Source organism: Protobothrops mucrosquamatus, unplaced genomic scaffold (genome assembly GCF_001527695.2).
Source record: "Protobothrops mucrosquamatus isolate PMUCROS unplaced genomic scaffold, P.Mucros_1.0 scaffold1906, whole genome shotgun sequence".
Lineage (NCBI taxonomy): Eukaryota > Metazoa > Chordata > Lepidosauria > Squamata > Viperidae > Protobothrops > Protobothrops mucrosquamatus.
Window position 1 is genome coordinate 201,481 of NW_015388030.1, and position 23,646 is coordinate 225,126.

The window sequence follows — 23,646 nt, forward strand, 5'->3', positions numbered from 1 at the left end:
CTCTCCCCTCTTCCCATCCCTCTCCTTTCCCCTCCCCTCCCCCTCTCCTTCACTATCATCTCCTCTCCCCTCTCTTCTCCTCTCTTCCCCTCCCCTCCCTTCTCCTCCCCTCCCCTTTCCTCTCCCTCCCCCTCCTGAGGGAAACAATTGCAGCAAGCAATTGTTTGTTTTGGGCTGGGTGTAGTATATCTATTGAGCAGTGTTCAGTTTTGTATTTTCAATTTCCTGGAAAGATTTCACACTCTTGAGGCCAAAACATTGTCCTTGACCTACGTTGGGAATCTGTCCCTTCCTTTCTTGACCCTTGACTGTTTTCATCTTACTGCAGATGAGTGGCAGTATGGCAAGCATGTTCAGTGACAACGATATTGGGAGCATCGAGGTTCGTGGTTGCATCCAGTTCTCCCTGCGCTATGACTCCTCCAAGAAGGAACTCCACGTCCAGATCATTCAGTGCCGGGATCTTGCTGAAGCTAAAAAACAGCGCTCAGATCCGTACGTTTGGGGAAGGGGCTGGTTCTTAGATGCAGACCAACAGTTCCCACATCCTTGAAGGCTGACGGGCATCTGGCTGTATGTCTCACAATTTAGGAAGAATAGAAGCTGTTCAGGTCTTTCAATGGACTTGCAGCTGCTGCTAGCAGGATGATACCATAGTCCAGTGGTGGCAAACCTATGGCACACATGCCAGAGACGGCACTCAGAGCCCTCTCTGTGGGCACTTCTCTGAACTGCTGATAGCGGGCTACGGAGCTCCAGAGTGTGCCGGTCGAGGGGCCGGCAGGCTGTGGCTGCTGACGGACACTGTCAGCCCCCATGCGCTCGCTGGCCTCTGTGTGCGGGGGCCGATGATGTCAGGCAGCAGCCGCCCCGGCCCCTGCCTCACCTTGCCCTGCGACAATGGTACCCCAGCCCTGCCTCACCTCACCCCGCAGGACGAGCCTCCTGCCCACCACCCCACCCCCTGGATCTCTCCCAACCCTGCCCAACCCCCACAGGCATCCCTCCCCACGAGCAACATTGAGATGACCACGCCCACCTTGGCCACACCCACCCAGTCTGCCATGACTACCACAGCCATGCCCACCCGGCACCTGGCAATAAATAAGTGGGTTTTGGATTGCAGTTTGGGCACTCAGTCTCTAAAAGGTTCACCAGCACTGCCATAGTCAAACTTTGACTTAATATACCTCCCTTTAGCAGATTGTGTTTTACTCGAGGAAATCTGGATTTGGACCTTCCCACAAATAATGAATTTAATTTGGATATTTTGATAGCTTTTGCACTGGTGTAAACCTCCAGGAATTATTTGCATAAATTGGCATCATTTGCATAACCATGTCATATAAATTTTACCTAATGATATACTTAGGCAAATGAGGTCAATTTAAAACAAATCCTGCAAATTGATTGCTTGTCTGTAAATTTACACCAGTCACGATTGGACAAAGGCCATTATGCAAACCTGTTTGTACATCATTTGTGATACGAATGGTGTATTTTATAGAAATGTCTCAGATGATTAAAACCTCATTCCAGGGCATCAGGTGCCAAATTCGGGCAAGCCTCGCATGGTGACTTACACTGACTTTGTAATGCCTTTCTCACCCACCCAGATATGTCAAAACCTACCTGCTGCCTGACAGATCCAATCACAGCAAGAGGAAAACTGCTGTCAAGAAGAGAAGTTTAGATCCTATCTTTAATGAGACGCTTAAGGTGAGGGAGAAGCAGCAGCTTCTGATGTTAGCTCCTACTAATCAAAAGCAAAGTGGCGTACAAAGTCACCTTTCCAAGGACAAAGCCTTCGAGCCTTCTCTAGACATTCTCTCTTTCTCCTGGAATTGCTGCTCATCCAGACATTTTCTGGCACAGTGATCCGGTAGCTTTTGGACAATAAGCCACTCCTGGAACACTATGGAACTCTGTTTCTGTTCCAGAAAATTGACTTCTGGAAAACTCTTGAGTCCCTCCTGCTCAGTGTGGACCTGGAAGAACAGAACATTCCTGAGAACATCAGAATGGTTGTTAACTTTTATGCTCAACTAATCTAAAGCAATGTTTCTCAACCTTTGCAACATAGGTGGACTCCAACTCCCAGATTGGGGAATTCTGGGAGTTGAAGTCCACCCATCTTCAAATTGCCAAGGTTGAGAAACACTGACCTAAAGCATTTTACACGAGTGGACGGGGAAAGAATGAAGCAGGCACAGGTAGTCCTGGAATTGCAACCATTTGAAGTTACAACAATACTGAAACGAGTGACTTATGATCGTTTTTCCCCACTTCCAACCGGTGCAGCACCCCATGATCACATGATTAAAATTCGGATGCTTGACAACTGGCTCATATTTATGATGATTGCAACGTCCCGGGGTCATGTGATCACCTTTTGCAACCTTCTGACAAGCAAAGACTATGGGGGAGCGAGATGCACTTAACAACTGTGTTACTAACTTAACAGCAGTGATTCACTTAACAACTGTGGCAAAAAAAGGTCATAACATAGGGCAAAATCCACTTAACTGTTTTGCTTAGCAACAGAAATTTTGGGCTCAGTTGTGGTCATAAGTCAAGGACTACTTATATAGAGGAAGATGAATAAAGGTCTGGAACATGAGCAACTGATGGGGTGCCTATATCTCCTAATTTACAGTCTTCCTATATTGCCACCAATATTCAGCATTCTCACCTCTCAACAAAGGTGAAAACCAGAGCTTCTGAAGCCACCTGGTCCCATTTCCTCTTTGATTGCCCACTCAAAACAAAGGAAAAAGAAGCTTAAAAGGTTCAGTCTCATTACATTTTCTGGGAATGTGAACAGGTGGCTTCCTGCAGCCCTCCAGCCAATGGGAAGGCTAAGATGTAGTCCTGATCTTTTGCCCACTCCTGCCCTACATGATAAAATTAGAAATATATCGAGGTTGGAGAGGAAACGCTTAAGGGGAAGATGCTCACTGTTTTCTGCTATCTGAATCAGGAATGAGAAGACACTGTCTTTCAGATGTTTCTGAACAATTGCTCTACATCAGAGTTCCCCAACTCCCGGGCTGCGGACCAGTAACAGTTTGCAGCCTGTTGGGAACTGGGCCATGCAAGCAAGTGAAGTGTCATTTGCACTAAGTAGTGCACGAAACCACGTCCTCCCCCACCCACAATCCACGGGCATTTTTTTTCCTGTGGAATTGGTCCCTGATGCCCCAAAGGTTGGGGGCTGCTGATCTACATGACTGTTAGGTGGAAAGTTGGAGTGTCCCCTAAAGTTGTCCATCTTTTCTCCTTCCCTTTTCTCCTGTTTTCACCCCCAATCTTGACCTACAGTATAAGATTGAAAAGGCTGAACTCCAGGGTAGGCTCCTGAACCTGTCTGTCTGGCATCATGATTCACTGGGCCGAAATCTTTTCCTGGGAGAAGTGGAGATGGCCTTAAATACCTGGGACTGGAGCAACGCAAGTCCAAAGTGGTTCAACCTTCAGCCCAAGGTAGGTGACCCTGGTTGGACCAGATTATGGGAAAAATGGGTGTCCTCGTATTAGTTTCCTGTAGCATCTCACCTTGTGTAACACCAGAAGAGGAAGTTTTGTATGTGAGTGATGGAGATTAGTTCTATTAGATATCTAATTCTCCATGAAAGTGGGTATCAGAATGTCTTCCACAAAGAAAAGTAGATGTTATAGCTTTCTCCTCAGCGTCTTAGTTCTGCTCTGCTAAGCTAACTGATTCTGTACGGAGAGCAGTTATATTCTCTGAATTTCTATCAGAGGTTTGAAAGTCATATAGGTCAGGTACAAGCCTACCATCTTGATGAAAAGGAAATGCTTTAGCTTGCAAACTTTCCCAAAACATTTCCTTCGCTCCTTCTGACCAGCTTCACACATTGCTTAGTCCTTCCTTTTTGGACCATGATTAAATAAATAAACCTTAGTGCTTGGACTGCCACTGCCACCTAAGCCAAAACCCTGGCTTCAGCCAGATTTCTTCGTTTGCTTGTTTATAGCACTTAGGCGCCCCACTGCTGAATTAGAAAGGTTCCCAGATCAGTTAATACTAAAAACCAACAATGTCCCTTTTCCTTAGGTCTAAATCTAAACAGGGCTTAACATGAAAGGACAAAGCAATGAGGCGGGAAACAAAGTGATCCAGGCACCACTCTTTTTTTAAAAATAGTTTTTTTATTAAAAGATTTTACATGTACAATGAGAAATACATTCAAAGAAAACAATATATTAAATGTGAAAAAAGGGAAAGAAAGGAAGAGACAAAAAAGGAGATAATAATGATGATGATGATGATGATGATGATGATGATGATGATGAAGTTGGAAGGGACCTCGGAGGTCATCTAGTCCAACCTCCTGCTCAGGCAGGAAACCCTATACCATTTCGGACAAATGGCTGTCCAGTTTCTTCTTAAAAACTTCCAGTGTTGGCGCATTTACCGCTTCTGGAGGCAGGTTGTTGCACTGGTTAATTGTTCTAACTGTCAGGAAATACTGTAACAGAAAACATGAATGAGAGAGAGAGAGAGAGAGAGAGAGAGATTGTGACTTACAGTTTGAATGATTAGAAAGCATTGATTATAGAAAAGAAAGGAATTATGGTGTAATCTTACAGACGTTTAATTAGAATTATATAACTACTGAGAAGATTGGAATCCCTAGACAAGTCCTTTTGCTTATCTTCAGAGAATCATTGGATCACTTAACCTTTGAAATTTGGTCTCCAATTAAGTTCAGTTGGTAACCACAGGAAGTAGTGGAGATGACAGTGCCCTGTTGTCTGCTTCCGCTGAAGATCATGTTGAGACAGGAATTAATTTTCTGTAGGTGTAGAGGCAAATGTGGCTCTTTGAAGGGAAGAAGTCCACTGAGTCATAGAGCCACTGCAAATTGTTAAGGAGGGTCTGTGGTTCAATACAGAGTGCAAGTGATATGTGGTGAAACCTCCCAGCCTTCTACCTTATCATAGAATCCAACTATTGCCCTGTTTTGCTATCTCACTCTTTGAGGGCAGCGAAATAGACAGCTTTATGTATAAATGTAGTCCTTGACTTACAAAAGTTCATTTAATAACCGTTTGAAGTTAGAACAGGGCATTGAAAAAAGTGACTTCTGACCGTTTTTCACACGACCGTTGCAGCATTCCCCATGATAATATGACCCAAATTCCAAAGCTTGGAAACTGATACCATATTTATGACAGTTGCGGTGTCCAGGGGTTGTGGGATCACCTTTTGCAACCTCTTCTGACAAGCAAAATCAATGGGGAAGCCAGATTCACTTATCAACCGTGTTATTAACTTGACAACCGCACTGGTTTCCTTAACATCTGTGGCAAGGAAGGCCATAAAATGGGGCAAGGATTACCTGGATGCTGCTGAAATACATGGAAAGGCTGCAAAAGGCCTCTTATGGATTGGTAATTACTGTAGTTCAAAAGAGAAACGGAGCAAGCACAACTATCGGTTCTTATAGTAGGCTGGGTTAGTCTCCCCCAAATATTTTTGCTGGCTGATGCTCTTTTTGGGATGGGAAGTGAGGTGGCCAAAATGGCTGACCAATGGTGACTAATAAAAAGGAAGAGTGCTCCAGAAGTTAGCTTGACATTTTATTCATCTATTAAAGGTTTATGACGGCCACCTCCCCTCCCACGGTGACTCTAGGTGGCTAGATTTGCTAAATTTGGCACAAAATGGCAAATTCAGTTCAGAATAAGCCAGGGGTAGGCAACCTTGGCTCTTTTATGACTCGTGGACTTCAACTCCCAGAATTCCTGAGCCAACCATGCTGGAGTTGAAGTCCACGAGTCATAAAAGAGCCAAGGTTGCCTACCCCTGGAATAAGCAAATGTCAATAATACACACTGAGGCAAATATAGGTAGTCTTTCAACCACAACCACAACTGAGCCTAAAATTTCTCTTGCTAAGCAACGCAGTTGTTAAATGCATTTTCTCCCATTTTACGATCTTTTTTTTTAACCAGAGTTATTAAGCAAATTCCTGCAGTTGTTAAGTGAATCACCTAGTTAACTGAATCTGGCTACTCCCATTGACTTGGTTTGCCAGAAGCCGGCTGGGAAGTTTACGAATGGCGATCACGTGACCCCGGGACAGTGTAACTGTCATAAATGCATCCCAGTTGCCATTGGCCCAAATTTTGATCATGTGACCGTGGGGATGCTGCAATGGTCGTAAGTGTGAAAAACAGCCATAGGTCACGTTTTTCAGTGTGATTGTAACTTTGAACAGTCACTAAACAAATGGTTGTAAATCGAGGATTATCTGTTGGCTTAGTATTCTGATTGACCAAGAAAAATACCTTGTGGAGATGAGCTTGGCTTAATACAGCTGACCTACATACCCTGTGTGGTTCCAAAGTCTAAAGCAATTATAGCTGGTTGGAGAATTCTGGGAGTTGAAGTCCATACATCTTAAAGTTGCTGAGGTCGACAAATACTGGCCTAAAGGAATATTATTTTCATGGATGTGACAGACTAGAGAAGGCAGGCACTATTTGCCACCTTGCAACATGTTCTCCCAGACAGACAAACTACAGTTGTGACAATTTGAAGCCGGGAAACTACTGGGTTTTTCAACAGAGAGAATCTCTTCAGGGAAGGGAAGTTGAAATGGTCTAAGAAGCTAACGGGTTTAAATTGGATTCAGAGAAGGAAGAGAAACTAAGAGAAAATGACTAGCAAGCAAAGATGAAATTACACAGTCATGAGCTGCTGAACAGAGACAATTTCCAGGGCAATTCAAGATCACTGAAAATGAGTTGACGTGGAAATCTGGAGGAGAATGACGTGGCATGGGATCTGTGTAGTTGGCACAGATGCTCAGCAGGAGAAGAGGATCTGAAGACAATGAAAGGAAGATCAAGGTTGCCTAGCCAACGGCAGGTGCCATTTTTTATTTGAAGTCCTTGATTAACTCTTTGGGGAATGTAATAATGCCTAGGTACCTAGCTAAGGCTTAGGATAGTCATGCTTTCATAGTAGGAGAAGGAGATCTAATGCAGGCAGGAAGATAATTAATGGTATGGCAATTAGGCCATAAAGCAAGCTAGAATAGGAGGACAGAAAGAGAGAGAGGTGAATCTCTGGTGTGTGTTAGCTGGATGCTGCTTGCATAGTTATACGACTGAGTCAGCCTCAATTAGCAACTGTCTATCTTCTAGCATTGATGTGCTATGCATTAAAAAAACTGTGACCTGGTTCACAAGAATAGCCTTGCATTCTGTGTCCTGTCTGATCAATCCTGAGAAGGGCATGTGTTTGCAATTGTCCTAGAGAAATATTGCACGTGTGGGCACATGGACAAACACACATATGACCATTGTAATTTGTACCTCCCATGTAAAGCTGGTCTTCAAGGATCTACTTGGGAAAAGACCAGAGAACAGAGGGAGGAATCTGCTGTTAAACCTCACTATTACATATATATATGCCATTGTGCTACTGCTCTGGGTTTGCATCAGCACCAGCCCTCCCTGGACAGCTCCCACATCCCCAGTTTTCCCGGGCTTCCCATAGCATTCCTGTTGAATTTCCCATAATAGTCCCCAGCAGCCTTCCCCCCAAACTGTAACCCTGCAAATGTTCTCGTATTGCAGCTCCGTGGTGGTGATTCTGAGGATGTAATTTCAACATTTTCTTTTATATAACTTTATTGATTTTCCAAAAATGTACAAAGTTAAAAGATAAGCAGAAAAAGATTTGAAAAAAAAGCTCAAGAAAGAAAAGAGGTAAAAGTGAGGAGAAGAAAGTGAAAAAAAAAAAAGATAAAGACTGACTTCCAACTTTCTTTGGTACAGATTTAGATTTTAAAAAAATACATCAAACTCATACCCAAAGCAAAAAGTCCAAAAATGATTTTCAAGTAGAAATAAAATTTGTCAAAGTCTTTCCTTTCATCAAGGCTGTCAGTTTTGCATCTCTGCCAATCCCACCAGCTTCATCCATTTTTCCATTAGGGGTATTTTATAAGTTAGTGATGGCTTATAAAGAGACCAAGACCAAGTGCTCAAACTGCAACCCAAAATCCACTTATATATCGCCGGATGCTGGGTGGGCATGACCCGCTGGGTAGGTGTGGCCCACTGGATGGGCGTGGCTACGGTGGTCATGGCAGATGGGTGGGTGTGGCCAGGGTGGGTGTGGCCAGCTCGATGTTGCTCCTGGGGAGAGATGCCTGTGGGGGCCGGGCAGGGTTGGGTGAGATCCAGGGGGTCTCTGGTGGGTGGGGTGGTGGGCAGGAGGCTTGTCCTGTGGGGTGAGGTGAGGCAAGACGAGGCAGGGCGGGGCGGGGGTGCCATTGTCGCAGGGCAAGGCAAGGCAGAGGCGGCGGCTGCCTGACACCATTGGCCCCCGCACACAGAGGCCAGCGAGCGCATGGGTGCTGGGATTCATCCGGCCACGTGGGACCTCGGCGAGTTAGCGGGCGGCTGGTTGAAGAGGATGGTTGCCATCTCAAGGGCATGGCACGTGTGCCCACAGAGAGGGCTCTGAGTGCCACCTCTGGCACGTGTGCCATAGGTTCGCCACCACTGTTATAAGTTCTTCCACCTTTAAGCATATAAAAGCCTCGCTGCCATTATCACATATAAAAACAAAGTTCCATAAGATGTTTCCATTTGTTTATCCATTAAGCCCAAAACAAAAGCCTCTGATTTGAATTGCACATTCATTTTTAAATCTGCATCAAAATGCATAGTTGATCCCAATACTTTCTAGCTTTGTTGCATGTCTATTGAAGATGAAAGAATGTTCCTTTGTTTTGATTACATTTTCAAATAATATTTCAAGTTATACATTTCAATTTATCATAGACCAATGATACTGTAGGAGAAGAAGAGGCAGAGCCTGGAGGTGGAATCATGAGCGGACTTAGCCTAGAATTGTTACATGCTCATAAATGCTCCAAACCTTCTTTTGAATTTCATCGACTGTTATCTAGCTCCAATTTAATACTAGATTCTTGTGTATAGGCTTGAGCAATAAATCTTCTTAATTGGAACTTAACGTATTGTCCTGATTCTTTGTCCCTGACAAATACATCATTTTATAAAAATTCTCTTTAAAATGATACCGGTAATTCAATGTAAATTTCAACCCTTTCTTTCACATACTTTTCCACTAGTTATAATTCCAATATTTTCAGTGAATGCCTGGTGGAATAAAATTGCCCTTTAGCAATGCAACATTGTGGACATAACCTATATAATGCAATTAGAAGCATCAATAGAGACTTGTGCAATTTCAAACCTACACCATTTTTTGAGCAGTGTTTTCATAGAATCATATAGTAAATTTTAGATATGCTTAATATAATTTTAGTGTTTACATTATAATTTAGTATAAGCTACATCCTGGATTTCCCATATTAGCTGCTAGATAAGTTATTTTACAAATATATTTTAACTCTGTCTTAAATTTTGTTTATTATCTGTAATGGTCTTTGACCACAGTAAATTGAATTTAATGACTGATTGATTGAATCATATAGTAAGAAGGAACCTTGGGACTCAGAACCACATTCCTGCTGTTGGCTGAATTTCTCCTTCCCACTTTTTCAGATTCCTGCTACTCCAGATATGGTCCCCAACCGTGGTAAACTCAACCTGGCCCTGAAATTTATTCCAGCTGGTTCAGAAGGTGAGATTTAAGGATCCCTGTTTTTTTTTAGGCATTCTCCTTACCTGCTATAGTTTTGGACTGGAACAGAAATGTCCATTCCTTCTGCAATACCTACCATTATGACTCCCAAAGGAACCATATCCTTAATTGACCTCAAATAGAGTCACGAGAATTAATGAAACCACTATTTCATAGAGTCATAGGACTGGAAGGGACCTTGGCGGTCTATTAGTCCAATGCTCTAGCAAAGAACAAACTTATTTATGATACCTTAAAGAATAACATTTCATTGTTTTTGGAGGAATCCAAGGGACTTTGACTCCAGAAATCATTAGTTAATCAACTATGGGCAATGGAAGAAGCTCAGGTTCTAAAATCTGGAGTAAGTGACACAGTTCTTGAATCTTTGGATGATTTTGGCTAAGGAGGGGTATTGAACTAGAGGTTGGTATCATGTCGAGGGTGGATGGTATGCTTCCCAGAGTCCCCTTTCTTAACACAACTTTATTTCAGAGCCAGGACTTCCTCCCACTGGAGAGCTTCATATGTGGGTCAAGAATGCAGAGAATCTTGTACCTCGGTGGGGGACCACGGTAGATACCTTCGTTCAATGGTAACTATCAATAATTGCAAGTCTTTTGTAATGGAGAAAGACTTGGGTTGGCTAACCAACTGAAGGCCAGGCTGGTTCAGTTATTACATAGCTTGATGTATATCTAGATGTTTCTTGTCTTTCTCAGTAGGACAATCAGAATTATTCAATATTAGTCCTGTCTGCCTTTTTTTCTCCCTCCCTCCCTCACCAGAAAGACAATAGATTTCTTCTCTCCTTGTTCTTTCTGCAGAAACTTTTTGATGACAGGAAAATAAATGTATTTAAAATGAATCTGTTTATCTATCTATCTATCTATCTATCTACCTACCTACCTACCTACCTACCTACCTACCTATCTATCTATCTATCTATCTATCTATCTATCTATCATCTATATCTGTACTTGAAGGGTTATAGTTGGTTATAGAAGTTGTTCATGATTGTTTATTCAGAGATTCCTTTTTAAAAAAAGAATCGATGTCACACTGATTGTGTTTACAGGCCACAACTGGCCAGATTAGTTGCTTCCCCATAGTAAACCCCATAGCGAATGGCATCCGACAGCCATGGATGCTCTGTTGATAGTAGCTGGTTTCTTATGGCCGCCTAGAAGCCATAAGTGTTGTTTGCAATCTAGCTGTTCTTATTTTTCTATTTTGGAGAATCCATGATGATCCAGTCAGATTTACTCATCCCCACTTTTTTTTTGTTGCCCTGTTTAACTCCATATACCTATAAGAGGTAAAGTAAAAACGCTTAAGAAAGAAGGAATTTCTAGATTTACTTTATTGCATCAGCACCCAAAAGATAGTTAACTAATACCGGTAGTCCCCGACTTACAACAGTTCATTTAGTGACCGTTCGAAATTACAACAGCACTGCAAAAGGTGACTTATGAATGTTTTTCACATTTACTACTGTTGCAACATCCCCGTGGTCATGTGATCAACATTCAGATGCTTGGCAACTGACCCGTATGTATGACGGTTGCAGTGTCCCTGGAGTCATGTGATCCCCTTTTGCAACCTTCTGACAAGCAGAGTCAACCGGGAAGCCAGATTCAACTAACAATCATGTTACTAACTTAACATCTGCAGGGATTCATTTAACAACTGTGGCAAGAAAGGTTGTAAAATGGGACAAAGCTCACTTAACAAATTTTCACTTAGCAAAAGAAATGTTGGGCTCAGTTGTGGTTGTAAGTCAAGGACTACCTGTAACTAATGAAGACTTGCAGAAGAGCACCCAGATCATTTGTTAATTCAGTGCCAGGGACACACACAGAGAGTCCCCCACTCATTTGAGCCTAAAAGGAGGAAAATATGGGCATGCATAGTTGTGAGGTCCTTGGAGCACTCAGCCCCAAGGTGGTTTTCTTGCAGATGTTTCATTGCCCAACTAGATAACATAGTCAGTGCTAAAAGAGAGTGGGATTTGCTCCGTGTTTATCTACAGGTTGTTTCCCCTGTCTGTATTGGTGAGAGTGTTCTTGGTTCTTAATTAGGCTGTTGTTTGAGTTGGTAGTTCCTTGATTGGGGTGTTGTTTAAAATTTGGTTGTTCGTCTAGTGTTAATCTTGGTCTTAATCTCTGCTTATCTGGGTGTTGATTGCTGGCAGGGACATATTTGGGTCTTTTCGTTCTTTTTTAGTTTTTTGATTGTCTTTTTTAAATGGTAAGTAGATGCTGTTTATCTCTACAGTATATGCCTGTTGAGAAATGATTTGTCTGTCAGGCTTCCAGGAATTCTCTAGCATTTTTGTACTTGGCTTGGTCTAGGATGCTCTCTGTTTCCCAGTTGAAACTATGGTTAAGCCTATCTGTGCGTTGTGCAATTAAGGAGTTTCCATAATTCTGTCCCAGTAATCTATTTGTGTCTGTTGGTTGGGCTGCTGCATGACATTGAATGCTAGTCTTGATGGCTCTTTGCCCAGTGCTGCACTTGGATAATTTTAAACTCTGGACTCAGTGATCCAGATGGAGTTCAAACACTCTTGTCAGTGGATGGGCACTTCTCTTTAGATGTAACTAGACAACTGTGTGATTTGTTGGGTCAACCTTTCAAAGAAAGATAGTGCAATCTGATGTAACCAGAATGAACATTGCATTTTAAGTTGAGTGTATTATTTCTTTTTATCCCAATGCTGGATGGTCCTGTGATCATCTAAGAAAAGTATATATCATAAATAGATTAACTGTAGTGGCAAACAAACTTTTAAAGAAGAAAAATCCTGGGGAGAAAGGTTTAATCCTTCCTTGTAACAGTCTTGATCCAGCTCATACACCCGTCCTAACATGTAGCTACTTTTTGTTAAATAAAAGATGTTATTAGTTTGGATCAGTTCATTTGATCCCTAATTTCTCAATGTTCAGCCCTCCCTGAAAAAGGCTACTGTACTCAGTGGACTAAATATTCCTGCACAGAGCTTAGCTTGCACTGTATTGGTTTGATAACAGAAACTTGGAAGCTTGGCCATTATTAAAAGAACAGTTGGGCCATGTCCAAACTGGAAGAACTCTTTCCTGTCCAGTTCAGGCTGAAACTTCAAAAATATCCATCTTGTCGCTTTATCCTTTTCCAGCTACATCCTCCCAGATGACACCAAGTTGAACCGCCAGAAGACCCGAATTGTGAAAAAGACTCTGAACCCTACTTTCAATCACACTATGGTCTATGATGGCTTTGAGGTTAAGGACTTAGCACAGGCATGTGCTGAATTCACTGTGTGGCAGCGGGAGACTTTCTCAAAGCATCGGCTAGGAGGCATCCGGCTGAGTCTTGGCACAGGTGAGACACCCAAGCACTAAGAGATTGAAAGATGGATGCATAAAGCCTATTGTTTTGGAAAGGTAGTATTGGAGAACTTCATGATGTTCCATTCCTCCTCTGATTCACATGAGTCTGGGGTAATCTGTCAGTTTTCCACAAATTAACTCTCCAATTTGCTTTAGAGCAGTAATCCAAGCTCCAAAATCTTGAATAATGTCTTGAATACCTCAAGCCACATGATTTGGAGGATTAATGTCTGGAAAACTAGCAAATGCCTCTCATTCCCCAAAATTGAGATGACCCAAGAGGGGAACAGTAAGTTTTCCATATCCCTGAAGGTAATTCATTGTATAAGTGGAGGTCTACATCTCCTTGCTGAAGACTGAACATCCATTGCTGTATGTACACAGCTCTTTGTTTGAGATGCAATTGTATGCACAGATCCTAGGAATAGCAGAGACATTTTGTAGGGCAGGGGTCCCCAACCCCTGTCCGTGGACCAGTACTGGGCCACGGCATGCCAGCAACCAGTCTGCACAAACAAGCAAAGCCCCATCCGCAAGATGCAGGCAGCACACAAAACCACAGACCCTCCACTCTGCAGAAAAACCTCTCTCCATGGAACCGGTCCCTGGTGCCCAAAAGGTTGGGGACCTCCGCTGTAGGGCATTCCATTATTTCTTATTCAGAGAATTCATTATAGAAATCAAACACCCTGCCTGCAAAATATCCTGCTGCCTCTTGCTTATCACATACAAGGTAATCTCTGACTGGAAACTGTGGTTTTCATGCAGGGAACAGCTATGGCCTACCGGTCACTTGGATGGATTCAACAGAGGAAGAGCGCCACACCTGGGAGATGGTCTTCAAGCAACCTCAACAGTGGGTGGAAGCTGCTCTTCCCTTGAGGACCAACCTGACTTCAAGGACTTCGCCCTAGCCTTTACTGAACAACAGTAGGATTCCTGTGCTGTCAGAATTAGTCTGATGGCAAATTGATGACTATACCTTATGGAGGATTTTGCCTAAGATCAGGTTCCTGATGCTGGGAAGAGCTATAGCCACTGGGACAAAGGCAGAGTAACAACTTTATTGATATGTGAAGTCTGCCTCCTCTTACCGACTTAAGGAGAACATTGTGTGGCTTCTAGAGTTCTCTTGTGAAAAAAACTCCGCACTGGGATAACTAGAACACCCACTTTATTTCAAGGAAATAAACTGCCTTATAGTCACCTTTGCCCATTTCCAGTGTTCTCCATGCACATGGCCAATGATTAATACTATTTTTTAAATAACCATTTTGACTAAACATTTCTGAACCCCCACCTTCGTTCCTTATGGCGATCCAGAGAAACGTTTAAACTGTCCCATTAAGCCGTTCTTACTTTCTATAGGTCCCTTAGAGCACGGCTTGCAGTGTCTCTCATTACCACACCACTAACTCCTACAGCTGCATTGGTGGGTTTGTGCTAGAGATGGCAGGATTGGAGCGGAGGAGGTGTAGAGCTGTCCACAATTGCTGAATTGATCTCGGTAGCCAAGGTGGGGCTTCGGCAGAGAACTCCTAATCCTGGTGCAGCCTCTCTCGTAATAACAGTAAGAATATCACAACATTCCTCAGTCCCTTTTGGGGACTTTCAACAAGAAGAGAAAACGTTTTCTGCTTTTTCTCAGTCCATAATGCATGTTGCTAAATTTAGCAGAAGTCTTCCATGGAAACTGCCTCTGGGAGGTTCTCCCCAAATCTATTTGTTCTGAGGATGATTTTTTTTTTGGTCACTTTCCTGGACCAAGAAGCCAACATCTGACCTCAATATGAGGGCTGACAAGTTAGAAAATCTTTCCAGCCTTATCTCAACTGCTGGTGAGAAGATGGGCCGGGTGATCAGAGTCTGTTGCCTTGCCAACAAATCCGAGCTTTCTTTCCTCATGGTTGCTGGTGCAGCTGCTGCTGGGATAGGTTCTGTCGGTGGTCCACGATGGCTTTCCAGATTCGGCACACCATTCCCCCTCTGCCGAGAGAAAACAACCAATCAACCAGCTGGTATCTACGGCTGTGGAAATGAACATTTTTCATAGGTCAAAGCAACATTGAACAGAACAAAAGGCATCTTCCTGTGGTTCAGGAAGCATGCTTTTAGAGGAATTATTTGGCTTGCAATTTTTTCAAATTTCTATTATTGCAGGATCACAAATTCAATCCACAGGAGCTCCCAAATAAGGGAGAAGACAAACAGCACCCTCTTTGAAATGTTAGAGACGTTCTGCTTAAATATGCATTTTTTTCTTAGGTAATCAGAACTAACATGGTGCCAAGGATAATACCAGTTTATCTGCAGCAGGTGCAGCTGGCATCTGCGTGATGAGTTGATGATACTTAAATCGTACATGCATAATAATAGTACCCAAACTTTTCAGGATTTTAAATCATTTGTTAAAAATAAAATTATCTTAGGAGCCTTGCTTATCAGGCAAAATTACATGCTGATCCTGAAATGATTGCCTCTTTCCGCCCTACCTGATGCACGTGTATCGGAGATCATCGATTGTAGCCAGCTTCAGCAAATCATTCAGGGTGAATCCATGGTAGCAGAACTTTAAGAAAAGAGGATAATTTGAATTCCTGACTTGATTTACATCCCAAGTTTCCTCCAAGCTCAATGTGGAATTTCTTTTGTCCAATTGTTTCTTAAAGCCACCACCTTCCATCACCTTGACAAACAGGTTGAATGGCCCCAAGTCATCTTAGCTCCACAGTTGAATGGAGTCTTGACTGCAGGCCTCCCCTGGTCTTTGTTTAACCATTATGCCACTCATCAGGGGAAACAGAAGCTCTGCCTCTAAAGATGGGCATCTCTAAAGGCAAGTTTTCTACTGCTATTTTGAGGCTAGAGCAGCCTTTTGTTTGAGAAGACAAAATGTAGCCTAGAGTGGCCATCTTCTCCACCAGTCTCACCGAAGTAGGGGCAGATGTTTATACCACCTGCTGCTGCTGAATCAGACCTACCATTGCCACTGTGGCTTTGTCTGCACCATGTTTCTCTAACCATTCTGCCAGGAAGGGATCTCCAGCATTTTCTCCTTGGTCCCAGGAAGTTGGAGAAGGAGGGATTTCTAGGAAGGCAGGTGGAAAAGAACCAAATCAAAGCTCCTTCTTGGACCAACTCTATTTCCTAAAACTACACTTTGCAATTTCCCCACATTTCCTTGGTTCAGATGGTCTTTGATGTCGTTCCCAAAACTGTATCCAGCTCTCCTCCTGGAGGAAACCGTAAGCTGGGAGGTCAGGCAGAAGAGGCTATGCAGTTTCACAACTGGGAAACAGAGACACAAGTGTAGAAGACAAGTCTTGCTTCTCTACCACTGCAAAGCTCGGTCTCTATGGACTGCTTGCTGCACCAGGCCAAGCATGATCCTGAAAACAGAAGACTTAAAAGAGAAGCGTCTGCTTCTTCTGCTCTTAAGGCTGCATGTGAACGATCCCAGAAGCCTTTGCTATTGAAATTCTCCCCTTTGCTCCTGAATTTTAATTTTAATATTATCAATAGATAATATTAAATATATGGAGTTCCCATAACACACTTCAGGAGGAAAGTTCAAGACTGAGGAGACATATTGGCCCAATAAGATAGGCTTCATTAATTTTAACCATGAAGGGTTTTTGTGCATTGCTGTGTTTTGGGAACCTAGCTAAAAAGTTATATTACACTGTATATAAAAGTGAAGTGCAACCTTTATCTTGAACATGTTAATTTATTACAGCTTTTTTTAAAAAGAGGAGAATCCTGTTTGGGGGGAAGACCACAGCAGTAGGTCAAACATGTATTTTGCATATAGAAGGTCTCTTGAGCATGGCAACTGTCACAGCAGATGGCTGGGAATAGGAAACCTTCTTGATGCAGAGTTTGTCCTGATCTAAAACAACTTTCCACAAAGAAGTACCTGAACATGCACAGATTCTACTTTTAGAAATCTCGTGACCATTCCCAAGCAACAAGTTATAAGGCTTGAGCCCCTCTTGCAAAATTGGAAGTAGGTCAGTTAAGTTGCCCTCCATGCAGCAGCATCTGCCACTGGAAAAGGGGGGGGGGTGTCAAAAAAGGCAGGTATGGCTACACAACCGAAGCGCTGTCATGCATATAAAAAAGGGGCATAGCTTTGGTAATAGCCCCATCTTCATTCTTTTGCCCCTGGCAGATGTCTTTACCTCCATGCCAGTTCATTTAAAAGGGTTTATTTATTTAAAATTTATTTTAAATTCCATTTAAAATAGAATTCACTGATGCAGAAATGTTACTCTCAAGCACTGGTTCTAGTCTAAACTTGCTGCTATCCAAAACCTCACCTATTATCTGTGGCCGCTTCAGAGACCAGGTATCCTGTTCCATGACCTTCAGGGCTTCTTGTAGGAGCCTCTGACATTCCTGCTGCTTCTCTATCAGTTTCCACTGCAACCTGCCAGAGCCAAAAAGATCAGGGCAAGCTGGTTATGTTCCTAAATTTAAAAACTGATTAGTGAGTAGACCTAAACCAGGGCTTGGTTAGTACTCATTGCTAAACCTTAATGTGGCTTGATTCTTTCTGACATAGCAGGATGGATACATCTGCAAAGAACATAAAGCCTTCCATTCCCCAACAGTTATTTAGAACTGAAGATGCTTCTTGGATGAGGAGCAGAATGTTTTCAAAGAAAAAAATCAAGGAGGTCCAGTTGCCTTTTAGAAAAAAAGCACCTGTGGGACAACCTAGATTGAGATGATTGAGAATCTCCATAGACATCTACCTGTTCAGGTCGTCCTTGACTCATGACTACAGTTGAACCCAAAATTTCCATTGCTAAGCAAGACAGTTGTTAACTTTTGCACCATTTAATGACCTTTCTTACTACAGTTGTTAAGTGAATCACTGCAATTGTTAAGTTAGTAATACGGTTGTTAAGGTCAGTCTGGCTTCTCCATTGACTTTCCTTATCAGAAGATCACAAGAGGTGATCACGTGACCCCAGGACCCTGCAACCACGATAAAGACATACCAGTTGCCAAACATCCTAATTTTGATCACCTGACTATGCAGATGCTGCAACAGTCGCAAGTGTGAGAAACGGTCATAAGTCACTTTTTTCAGTACCGTTGTAACTTTGAACGGTCACTAAATAAATGGCTGGAAGTCAAAGACTACCTCTGCTTACTTGCAAATGGTTGTTTTCCTTGCTTGTTTTAAAGGATGTATATTTAACTAGCTGCACCACTGCGCAGTGGCTTTGTGCAGCTCCAACCCCACTGCTCATCCCAGCCTTCTGGGATGCAATCGTCAGACCCAATCCAGGAAGAACTGACCTTCTGGTTTCTGCCTGCAGATGGTTGAGTTGAGTCATGAGGGGCAAATGGCTCTTGAAGGGAGGCTGGGAATCCAGCCAACTGTTGGTGTCGGTGCCAATTCCGGATGTTGGCGTATCTGCACTGTCCTTGAGGTCGCTCTCCTGCATTTTCAAAGACGGGGGCTGCTGAGTCAAAAGTGTTTCCTCGTGTTCTCTGCTGCTTGGGTGATTCTGGCTTTCTTCCTGCAAATTCTGTGGCTGCACCTTGAGTTCTGGAAGAGCAAGTGAGACTCATGAGCAAGGCAAGAACCAAAACTGCAGGAAGAGGCCTTCGCTGCTAGTTGACAGGCACACGGTGATTTGAAACCTGAGATGGATAATCTCACAAAATGGCTGTCAATGAAGGGGGATCACAAAATGGCTTCCAAATGGTTGAAAACAGGGGAAGCTGTCTCCTGCCACCACCTCAGATGCTTTTAATTTCATGAGTTTTTATTTGGGGCAGGTGGATTTGGGTTGCGTTCTCCCGTCATTTAATTATTTTCTATAGATTTCTATACGCAGAGGGAGGCACAGAGGCCCTCTCAAAAATAAGTTGTTTCCAATGCCTGTGCTTTGCATCAAGCAGCATTTCACACACACCCTTTTTAAATTAAATACCTCTGCAAATACATAAAGAGAGGAAGGAAACTTGGCAAAGGAGGTGTCTGCCCATAGATAGATTGTAGGAGTAAACAAAAAGTAAGAACAACTAAACAACCTATTCTGCCATGAAGAAAATATTTAAGGTTCAATCCAACATCTCCAGTTTAAGGGACAGAGCAGTTTTTAAAAAGTCTCCAAGATTTTTTAAATACACTTTTGTACACTGGTCCTACGTGGTCTTGGGTAGTTGGGATGTCACAGGGAAAAAAAACAGTCCTAAGTTATGCGAAGAATTTTAGATGATAACAGTTCTTCTTACAGAGATAAAAGAAGCCAAAATACACCAGAATTCTTTTCTTACCAGACTAAGCTATGTGCAATCTGTTTTTCTAAAAGAAAAATCCTTTAGTATAACAAAATGACTTGCCTTAAGTCCCGTGTTCATCAATGGGAGGCCAACATTTTTAAAAAACAATTAAACAAGCAGCATTCTATACCTTGTAATTACAGGAAAAATTGGTCCTCATCAGCTATTCCCCAGGAATTCCCTTTAATTCATGTGTCTCCTGCCAAAAATGGTTTCAGCTTTACTCTAACAGGCTCTTTGTTCTGCCTTTAGCGTTTAATAAAACTCATTTCTCTAGTTATGCATCTTGATCAGCATTTCTCAATCTTAGCAGGCTGGCTGGGGAATTCTAAGAGTTGAAGTCCACATATCCTTCAAATTGCTAAGGTTAAGAAACGTTGATCTAGAGAAAAGTCCATTGCCCCATATAAAATATCCTAGATCAGAGCTTTTCAACCTTTTCACCCATTGTATCACTTTTAGGATATGGCAATATCCAAGCACCACCAGTCGCCCAGCAAGGTGTCAAAAACTTGATGACCAAAAAAAAAAAAAAAAAAAGGAAAAAAGTGATGAAGTACAGGTAGTCCTTGACTTACAACAGTTTGCTTAGTGACTGTTCGAAGTTACAATGGCACTGAAAAAACTGCCCCCCAAGCCACAGCCGAGCAAGACACCTGCCTGCCCACCCGGTGGCGCTCTTCCTCCTGTCCAAGGTTTTCATTGTTGTGAGCATTTCTGTTGAGGATTGGCAGTGGGGGTGAGGTGGGGGGGTGTTTGGTTTTTACTCCCCCCGTCTGCTGGGTGGTTGTAGCAGATTTTGGTCACTTCACATGACCCTGGGACACTGTGACCGTCATAAATATGAATCAGTTGCCAAGCATCTTAAATGTAAATCACAAGACCCTGGAGATGCTGCAACATTCTAGCTGATCGGCGCTTCTTCTGAGCTCAGCCAGGATCAGCGCCAAGCTCCAGCTGAGTCTGACAGTCCCGAAGAAGCGCTGATCCTGGCGCTTCCGCTGAGCCCTGACAGCCCTGCAGCTCCAGCCATCTCTCGCTCAGGCTTGTGCGGTGCTGCCACCGGTCCAGCTCATTCCCCTCCCCTGCTACCATTTTTCTAGGATGGTCACGTACCACCTGCCAGGTGCCAATGTACCACAGGTGGTACCCATACCACTGGTTGAAAAGCCCTGATCTAGATCAAAATAATGTTGCCTGACCTGGCTTGGATGTTTGGGAAAAGCAATGGATTTTAGACATCATCATGTGTAGCCAGACCACAGATTCTTCTCTTCAGTTCTCAGCTCCTGTGTCTGGGCTACTCTTATTATATTCAGGACTAAGCCAACTTTCTTCTCCCTCCCATTCATCCTACCTGCCAAGAGGATGGTCAACGTTGCCTGGACTGCTTGCCCCATGAGATTATCCAGGGCAAACACCCAGTGTGGCTTAATTTGGAGTTTCCGCAGCATGTGTTTTACCTAGAGGGGTGAGAGAGAACAAGTGTGAGAAGAATGGGGCAGCCTCACTTGATGCAACATGAGTCAGTCTTCCATTAGCATTTAGCAATATGTTACGGTTCCAGATTTTGGGTGCATTCTTTAAATTAGCCCATTTAAAGTACATTGACTCAAAAATGGTTGCCTCATGATGCAATTGAAACTTACAAGAAATCAGAGTTTAAATAATATATAGATTCCCGGTTGTAGCAAATCTTAAGGAAGCTAAAGATTAATTCCTGGAATGCTGATTGTGAGATACTCACAGTGTCCTGGAAGGCAAAGAGTGGAGCTTGCACCTGACAAAAGCTCAGCCCATCCGACTGCAAGTGAGCCTGCAACTGGAGCAGGCTTTGGGCCAGCTGTTTGCGGCCTGGGGAACGGATGTAGGTCTTGAGACAGGATATCAGCTCAGCAATGTGTTCCAACGACAGCACCCTCTGTGGAGCAGAGTAAGAGTAAGACAAGGCCCACATGGAATATAGAGCCATGAATAACTGCAGCAAGATTACTCTAGCGCAGGGGTCCCCAACCTTGGAAACTTTAAGACTCGTGGACTTCAACTCCCAGAATTCCCCAGCCAGCTATGCTGGCTGGGGAATTCTGGGAGTTGAAGTCCACAGGTCTTAAAGTTGCCAAGATTGGGGACCCCTGCTCTAGCACACGCACAAAAATGGAATACACACAGTGGAAGATGTGATTATAAAATGGACCGAACTGATGGACATTTTTTTATTTATTTATAACATTTATATAGCCACCCATCTTATAACCAACTCCGGGCTATCCATCTTATAACCAACTCCTAGCAAAGCTAGGAAACGGTGAAGCTGAGCAGTTTGGACTGGAAAAAAAATAATAAAGACTATTTGAAAGGCTGGAAATCTTACGCAGACTTTTTTTTTTTTAAAGTAGAACACCCCATCTTCCCTCTGAGCTCAGGATTTCACAGCACACACTATTTGAGAAGGGGAGAAGAAGATTACGAGTCATCTTCGCCCTACGACTACAACTGAGGCCCAAATTTCTGTTGCTAAGCGAGACCGTTGTTAAGTGAATTTCCCCCCCCCCATTTTACAAGCTTTCTTACCACAGTTGTTAAGTGAATCACTGCAGTTGTTAATTTAGTAACACGGTTGTTGAGTGAATCTGGCTTCCCCATTGACTTTACTTGGCAGAAGGCTGCAAAAGGTGATCACATGTCCACGGGACACGGCAACCGCCATAAATATGTGTCAATTGCCAAACATCTGAACTTTGATCACATGACCCCAGGGATGCTGCAATGGTTGTTAAGTGTGAAAAATAATCCTAAGTCACTCTTTCCAGTCCCGTTGTAATTTTAAACGGTCACTAAATGAATGTTGTAAGTCGAGACTATCTGTACTCTTAGCTTTCACCTATCCATCACCTTCAAGCCACATATCCCAAAGCAAAAAAATATTGGAATAAAATACACCTATGGCTGGGAGCTATGATAAAACAACATATAGATTTAAAACCAGATATATTTTTATTGGGCATGTTACCAGGAAACTATAATAAAGGTAATACTTAGTTTTACCTATATTAACAGCAGCTAGGAGAGTATATGCACAATTTTGGAAAAGTGAAAAAACCCCTATAGAGGGGAATATAATTTAAAAAATACTGGAATGCGCAGAAATGGATAGGTTAACGTTAAAAATTAAAGAAAAATAAGAAACTGTATTCTATATGACATGAGACTTATTTTACCAATGGTTAGCTGGTAAAAACAGAGGTTAGAAAGTTGGAAATATGAGAAAATGTGGATTATTTGAGGAAGATTTATAATGGATTAGTAAATATTTTGATCGTTATACAATTAATGTTAATGTGGGAAATACTATTTTTAATAATATGATTGCTACGTCTGAGTATATGATTGTATTTTGATAAGATTATTATGAATATGATTATTATATTCTAGTACTTGTATACCTAGACAACACACTGTTCAATATAGAAATGGAATTTTGAGATAACAACAACAACAACAGCAACAACAAAAAGCCACATATCCAAGACCGAAGTAGGCCTTACCTCTTCCTGGGCCTCATATATGGCTGCCACGATATTTGGGAGTTCCTCTGTCAGGACTTTGTGTAAAGTAGCTCTCCTCTCGCTGTCTTTCTTTAGCAAGAACAAGCAACTGCTCTCCTCGTGGGAGGAAGCAGAGAGGTTGAGATCGACATTGGTCACTCCTTCAGGGGTCCTGCGTATATATATTGGAGGAGTTGGACTCAAGGCAACAAGAGTTGGGTGACAGTAATTTACTCAATCCCCCGCCCTCAAAAAAACACAGTGGAGGAGATCCAGTTGGGAAACGCTCTGTTTAATAACAACCTGCCTGTATGTGACCAAATGAGCAGAAGTGAATGGGGTAAGGCAATCAGTGTCTCATGGATTGCAAAAATCGTAAGAGTGTGACTAATTTAACAAAGGACATCAGGTCACGCATATATTGGCTCCAAAAATACTCCATGGGAGATTCCCTGTGCTCGTGTGCAATAGTAGGCACTAGATGGCAGTCCAACTCTTTCAGACTTCTCCAGACCTTAATCCATTGTGGGCAGATCGGTGCAGGTCTAGAAGCAAACACCAAGCAATCATTTAGATTGGCCATGCTCAGCTCTTCTTTGTTTGCAGTCACTATTGTTAAAAAGAAAGAAAAAGAAGAAATTCTCTCTCCTCTCTCTTTCTCCTTCCCCCTTCAAAAAGTATTTGTTCTGCAAGTACTGGAGCATCCTTGGTGCTCTCTGAGCCTGCTTATTTTTATTTTTTTTTTGCAGACGTTTCATTACCCAAACTAGGT

At 42.7% G+C, this 23,646-nt stretch overlaps 2 protein-coding genes across 2 annotated transcripts in view; one reads left to right on the forward strand and one right to left on the reverse strand.

Moving 5' to 3' along the window:
- The window catches only part of SYTL1 (synaptotagmin like 1), a 44,198-nt gene extending 29,962 nt beyond the window's left edge, over nucleotides 1–14,236 (forward strand). The window contains exons 9-15 of the mRNA XM_029285588.1: nucleotides 329–495; nucleotides 1,617–1,719; nucleotides 3,322–3,483; nucleotides 9,577–9,655; nucleotides 10,151–10,250; nucleotides 12,813–13,018; nucleotides 13,795–14,236. Coding sequence (XP_029141421.1) covers nucleotides 329–495; nucleotides 1,617–1,719; nucleotides 3,322–3,483; nucleotides 9,577–9,655; nucleotides 10,151–10,250; nucleotides 12,813–13,018; nucleotides 13,795–13,940 — 963 coding nt within the window. The 3' untranslated portion in view covers nucleotides 13,941–14,236. The remainder of the gene's footprint in view (nucleotides 1–328; nucleotides 496–1,616; nucleotides 1,720–3,321; nucleotides 3,484–9,576; nucleotides 9,656–10,150; nucleotides 10,251–12,812; nucleotides 13,019–13,794) is intronic.
- Nucleotides 14,186–23,646, reverse strand: part of MAP3K6 (mitogen-activated protein kinase kinase kinase 6) — a 58,228-nt gene continuing 48,767 nt past the window's right edge. The window contains exons 22-29 of the mRNA XM_015823539.2: nucleotides 22,875–23,046; nucleotides 21,077–21,250; nucleotides 20,687–20,792; nucleotides 18,337–18,589; nucleotides 17,346–17,455; nucleotides 16,008–16,114; nucleotides 15,519–15,595; nucleotides 14,186–15,012 (exon numbers count right to left, since the gene is read on the reverse strand). Of these exons, the coding sequence (XP_015679025.2) occupies nucleotides 14,928–15,012; nucleotides 15,519–15,595; nucleotides 16,008–16,114; nucleotides 17,346–17,455; nucleotides 18,337–18,589; nucleotides 20,687–20,792; nucleotides 21,077–21,250; nucleotides 22,875–23,046 (1,084 nt within the window). The 3' untranslated portion in view covers nucleotides 14,186–14,927. The remainder of the gene's footprint in view (nucleotides 15,013–15,518; nucleotides 15,596–16,007; nucleotides 16,115–17,345; nucleotides 17,456–18,336; nucleotides 18,590–20,686; nucleotides 20,793–21,076; nucleotides 21,251–22,874; nucleotides 23,047–23,646) is intronic.